The 6,760-nt window shown below is 44.5% G+C and overlaps 1 protein-coding gene across 1 annotated transcript; it reads right to left on the bottom strand.

The window, feature by feature from the left end:
* ndp (norrin cystine knot growth factor NDP) lies at positions 1-6,481 on the bottom strand. The gene is made up of 2 exons (XM_018749935.1): positions 6,296-6,481; positions 1-225 (listed from the first exon to the last, which is right to left on the bottom strand). Exons 1-2 carry the CDS (start codon positions 6,479-6,481, stop codon positions 1-3), a joined length of 411 nt encoding a protein of 136 aa, XP_018605451.1.
* Positions 6,482-6,760: the final 279 nt, after the last annotated feature.

The following is a 6,760-nucleotide window of genomic DNA, read 5'->3' on the forward strand; positions in this document are numbered from 1 at the left end:
TCAGCTGCACTCCTCACAGCTGCAGGCCAGGATGTAGCGGTAGGTGGCAGTGATGCGTGTGCCGCCCGAGCAGCGGAGGCGCACCGCCTTCAGCTTGGAGGTGTGGGGCCGGCAGCAGACGCACGTGTTCTTGAACGGCTGCTTGAGCACGGAGCTGAAGGACACCAGCGGGTCCGAGCGCGATGTGTGACTGCAGTGGCCCTCGCACCGTGCCAGCAACACCATCTGGGTAAGGGGTCAGCAGAGGAAAGTGGTCATTAAGGACAAATATGTGTTTCCTTAAGGTCGTATGTTCAGGTCAGGGGATGTTTTTTATCCCCACTGAGCTTGCAAAAAAAGACATTTCATTGCCAGCAACCATTGCTGTACGCTGTATTGTTGTGCATTTGATAAATAAACCTTTTATTGATTGATTGATTGATTGATTGATTGAAGTCCCTGGAGGGGTCCCGTAGTAATGCCTACGAGCAAAACACCAGCGTTATTTCAGTAAAATTTTCAGCTGTAAAAAAATTCATACATATAAATAAATTTATACAGTTCCTTTGTGTTACAAACATTCAGGATACACGATTTCAAAGATGAAAACTATTTCCCAGTTTCTTTATTTTGCATTTCATTTCCTTCACGTAATATTTCTACATCCGCTGAAGCAAAAATTAACTGCATTTCCAAGTCCTGCCATTAGTTGGCAGCAAAATGCACCCAGAAGGAATAGAAACGGAACAGAAGTGAAGAACCACCTTCATTCGACTCACTTGCAGAGTTTGCAGTTCAAAGTAGTTTGAAGTTAATAAAATCTGAGAAAAATTCTTGCAAAATATTTTAATTTACTGTAACTATATCCAAAACAGAACGTTACTTTTAAATAAATAGAATGTTTTTAAAACTTACTACTACTATTAGAAATACTAATAATAATAATAATAATAACAATAATAATAATAATGAAAGGTTTTGTGATAAATTAGTCAATATCATTGAGTGGGAGATTATACAGTTTCTATTTTCAGTCAGATTAATCCATTTTTCATTTTAATATACTCACTCGGTGACTCACTGCCAATAACCACTTGTTCAAGTCAGGGTTGCAACGGTCCAAACCTCATCCCAGAAGCATAGGGTGCAAGGCTAGCCAGGTGAATTGTACAATGCACCAGATTCATTGCAGATTAATAACAAATAATAAAATATAAGTGTTACACTGCGATGTAGTGGCATCCCATCTGGGATGTATCCTGTGTCACACACTATGCTTCTGAGATATAGCAGATCATGGTAATGCTGCATGAGACAAGTGGTTCCTGAGGCCTGATGAGTGGACGTGTATTTTTTACTTATTACAGCCTGGTCTGAGGTTTTTAACAGAACCTAACCCTATTAACGTTTGGAGAGATGTATATAATATCCAGCCTTTACTGATTGTCACTTAGTGCTAAAAGAAACAAACTGAGTTATGAGCAAACTTCTGGTCCCAGTTGTGTTTGTAAGCTGATGACCCAGGAAAATCCACTCAGTATCAGGGATACAAGAACAAAGGAGCTGCACACTTGATTGCTGCCACATACTGTACATCTACACAGGGCCATGAGAAGATAACTCCAGGGGTGAACAGCCTGACACAACAACGCAGGTTGTTTCCCGTCAGCTCCATCTAATGTCTAATATCTCAGGTTCTTTCCCCTTAGCTCCTAATTTTCCAGTTAATATCCATGTTTGAATGGCAGTCATTGCAGTAGTTGAGGACAGACACCTGACACCAGGCTGTTGGTTCGGCTCCGAAGAGGAGCCTTCTAGCTGTACCCCCGAGCAAGTTTCCAGAACCGAATGACTGGAACTGGAAGAGACAAATGCTTAGCAATAAACGTAAGCAAATAATACTGAAATCACCTTACCTACTATTTTGGCTGCAAAGCAATCTCTAATTAATGGTAACATCTGCAGATGTCAACAAGTGGAAATGCCCACCCCAGCTGTGGCCTGTAATGCAGTGCGCTTTAGTCAGTCATTATGACTGAACCACGTTATACATTCTATTGCTTCTTATATTGCCACTCTTTAATATGTGCTAGTACACAAAGTGAATATTACGCACACACACACACACACACACACACACACACACACACATTTTCAGAACCGCTTGTCCCTTACGGGGTCACGGGGAACCGGAGCCTACCCGGCAACACAGGGCATAAGGCCAGAGGGGGAAGGGGACACACCCAGGACGGGACGCCAGTCCGCCGCAAGGCACCCCAAGCGGGACTTGAACCCCAGACCCACTGGAGAACAGGACTGCGGTCCAACCCACTGCGCCACCGCACCCCCCTAAAGTGAATATTATAATTTGTTAAATGGGTCATATGTGGATTTCACCCACTCCACCTTTGCAGACATCTTTTTTAGCAGTATTTGCCAGCCCATGTTATCGTACGGGTGTTGGGAGACAGCCTCAAACACCCTCGCGGTGTGCTACCATGGTGACAGTGTAAAAGCTGGAGATGGGGTCTCGATCCTCCTCCTGTGTGCTGACACCGATGCTCGGTGAGAGTGATATTGCAACTAACTACTGGCAGCTCTGCATGAAAAAGAGCTGAAATCCCTTATGTCGGAATGTAAATCAAATAAGAGTCAGCCGGGTTACTTAATCAGAATTTATGCCAATATGCATAAGGCAGAAACAGTGCATTTCCTCAAGTAACCACACCGCATCGTTCTCAACTTAAAGGGTCTGAGTGATCTCGTTGCTTGTGTGACCAACACAGACAGGCAGAATCAACTGAGCCAAAAAGCAAAGTGCATTACAATGGACCCTGGCGCCTCCATGTCTTCCAGCCATTCTGATGGACAGTGTCTGCAGCTGTGCCACTTGGCTTTTTGTCATATGCAAGTTACTAGCACCCTGGTGGAGTTTGTGATAACCTTGACCAAGGGTGGTCATGTGGTCCTGTGGTACGACGCTATGATGGGGCAGCCTCACAGTCCCAAAAGGCATAGGGTGGCAGCAGCTGAGCGGCAGATGTAGACCCCCCAGGCCTTCCACTGCAGCCCTCATCAAACAGGTGGATCCCATTGCGAGGCACCGTCTCACCCGCCATGGATGCTTAATAAACTCCCATAAAAAGTGTCTGGCTGTACGGCGGCAGCAGTTTGAAGTGTAGCGTGGGATTCCTGACTCATTACTACAGGGGATGTAGAGTCAGGTCCCAGGTGGGGTTCTGAACCCCCTCTGTGTTTCAGTATGGCACGGCACATCATAAGGATTGTTCCAGGCATAAATCTGCTCGATAAAAGGAAGCCTCGAATCAGACCATTTGTGCACGTTAAAAGGCTGGAGCGGTCATTCAGGGGTCAAACTGAACAAAGCAAAACAAAAAATAGATGTTGAAACTGCTTGTTATTCTGGATCTCTGAGTGTCTGAGAAAGCTGTCCATGGCCCAGAGTGGTTGTGCGTTTAAAATCCACCAGGTTCTCATTTCTTCTGTTTGTTGTTCTTCTCGCTCTTTATCAAGACAGACAAGAACTAGCTGCACTCATCCAGCTCGAGACGGAAATGGGGCTGTCCTCCAGTTCCTTACCAGCTGACATGGGGGAAAACATGGTGCGGCGAATCCCCGCTGTCTGCTGATGAGCCCCAGCTGGGAACTGGGGAGTCTGGGAAATGGGAACCACTGCCGACTTGCAGACACATGGACAGCTCTGCCAAACCAAACCCCTATTTCTGAACTGGACCTTAGGTGATCCAGGGCCAACTTCTGGAGATTGGTATCACATGCTTTTACCCTTGAGCAAGGTATTTAACCTGAATTGCTCAGTAAAAATATCCAGATGTATAAATGAACAAAACGTGTAATCAATTTACAAAAGTTGTTTTGAATAAAAGTCTCTGCTAAGCAACTAAATAATAAAGGTAATCATTGTTACCTGGCTGGGTGAAATAATAAATCCATGAAAGGAGCAGGCCTTTGTATGCAAAGCTTTTGTGGCCATGGGATCGACAGAGCCAGATCTCTGCACTGTGCTCATAGGCACTGGCCTATGTGATTAGCCTGTGTGTCATGTTTATTCGGAAAGAAAAATGAGCTGCACGATCCATCTGTGATCAATCTACCAAGAGCAACGGAGCAAGCAAACGTCTCCATTTAGAGATGTCTAGAGAATTGGTCCGCATTTGTGAACAGCTGGTTTGCCTGACAAGGCAGAGGAATGGAGTGAACACTTGCTAACAGGGGGTTATGTGACCTCCCATGGCACTAGTGTAACTTGATGAGCAGTTTGGCAAAGCAATTGCAATTATTTCATTATACATTGGTGACCAATCACCCTTCATTAGTCCAGGCAAATGAGCATCACATAAAAACCATGTTCTATTACACTATTAGCAGTCCTAAAACAATATCTGTTACATTAGATTTGATAAATATTAGTTAAGATTTAAAAGTGTGGCAACAATTTTTGCTAGTTTAGAGAAATATGTTGAAAATAAATGCATTGTATTGTTGACCTGCTTGTATGTTTGGCACCACTGTCTCACTGCATGACTTGCTTCTTCAACTCAGGGACTGATGGCGTGACATTCTTTAGAATTTTCCGATACATAGAGGAATTTGTGGTCCCTTCAGGAATAGCACGGTGCTCATTTCATGTGGCAGCAAAACATCCCCAGAGCATTACACTACCACCACCATGCTTGGCTGTTGATAGAAGGTTCATATTTTGAAATTCTACACTTCGTTTCTGCCAGACCTAACAGGGTCCATGTCATCCAGTATCCAGAAAACTCTAGTTTTGATTCATCAGTCAACAGAACATTCTTCTAGAGGTCTTTAGAGGCATCCAGGAGTTTTTTTGGAGAACTGTAGACAAGCTTTCATGTTCTTCTTAGTGAGGAACGATTTGCCCTTGCCACTCTCTAGTGTCTTTCTTCTTGCAGAATCATGACCACTGAGCCCTGCAGTTCCATGAATAATAACTGGTTCTTTTTGAGCTCAGTAACAATTGTATGCCTTGCTTATGGAGAGATTTTGGCAGGATGGCCACTTCTAGGTGCATTCTCCACTTTCCAAACTTTCTCCATTTACGTGGGTACATGGGTCTGACCATGGTTCAGTTGAAGTTCAGAGTGTTATAAATGGTTGTGCAACCCTGTCCAGTCTGATGGCCTTCAGCAGCTTTTCTCCAGAAGGCTTCAGAAATGTCCTCGGAGTGTGGCATGAGTTGCCTGTAAAAATCTCTGTTTTGCCAACCTAAATTTTGCTGGCAAGAGTTTAAGTACAGCTGGTAGTGTAGAAATTAGAGCTGCTGCCTTTGGACCCAAAAGACACAGGTTAAATTCCCACCTCCAGCTACAGTACCCACAAGCAAGGTACTTAGCATAAATTGCTTCAGTAAAAAAATTACGCAGGTGCATAAATGGATAAATAATTGTAAGTAGTTTAATACTGTAAGTCACTTTGGAGAAAAGCATCAGCTAAATGAATAAATATACAGTTAGTAGTCAAAAATTATCTTGGACAAGGCTGGTCTAAAAAAGGCCTGACTGTTTAAACCAATGACTCTATTTATCCCATTAATTAGGGTGGTTAAAGTTAGGGGGCAATTACTTTTTCAAACCTATAATTGTACATTTCATTATCTACCACACTGTGGAAATGACACGGAAGCAATACCAGTGTCCTGGCATTTCCACCTCACTCTCCATTCATTCACAATATGAACCAATGAAACTTAAACTCAAAAAGTAGCAAAAACAAATACAGTTAAAGGAGGCAAACACTTTTTCTCACAACTGTAGATAGGTAAAATGCAGTATCCTTAGTGTTCTTCTGTTTGCACAGGTTGTGATTTAACCTGTGATGGAAATTATAAATTTTTTAACAAAATTAATGCTGAGGTGAGCCTAATCAGGACAAAAATTCTTACGAAGATTGCAGTAGACTAACCAGTTTCAACAACTGCTTGTCCTAGGCGGGGTCATGGTGAGCCGGAGCCTATTCCGGAGACATTGGGCGCCAGGCTGAAGGGGTGGGGGGGCACACACTGGATGGGACACCAGTCCATCACAGGGCCACAACTAGGTACCCAGGCACACAGCTAGGCAAAGGTACTGGAGCAATTTCAGGGCAAGCACTTTGCTCAAGGGCACTACAGCTGGAGGCAGGGATCGAAGTGGCAACCTTCGGAGCGAAAGGCAGCCGCTCCAACCCCAACACCACCAGCCACCCCTGATTGCCATAGAATATGATATTTAATACTATAGATGGATGGGTGTTTAGGGCATGAAGAAGTTCTTACCTTTGAGTTGCACTTGTAGATGGGATGAGTGATAGTCTCCACAAAGTGGTGTCGCATGCACCTGTCTGGCGAGTCCCCAAGGGGTCTGACCTCACTTTTACTGGCCACACCCTGTATCATGGCTACCAGGGGACAGGTGACCAGCAAGAGCACCACTCTGAACCTGGCCAGCTCGGAGCTCATCATTTTGATCTCAGCTCAGAGCCGTGTTTCTGGCGGAAGTTCGTTGCCCTCTTTGAGAACGACCGTGCAGCTCGACTCCTTTAGCTCATGCTGGCCAAGCAGAAGATGTGTGAGATGTTGCGGTTCCTCACCGTTTCCATGGCTCCAGCGTGCTCGTGTGGCCCTGCAGTGGGGACAGTGACACTGACTCATATAGGAAGGGCAATACAAAGAATACAGCAGAGACTCTACGATCTTACTGAGAGCCAGAAGAAGTAGAGCCAAGACTGCATTTTGGTATTA

This window comes from Scleropages formosus, chromosome 1 (genome assembly GCF_900964775.1).
Source record: "Scleropages formosus chromosome 1, fSclFor1.1, whole genome shotgun sequence".
NCBI lineage: Eukaryota > Metazoa > Chordata > Actinopteri > Osteoglossiformes > Osteoglossidae > Scleropages > Scleropages formosus.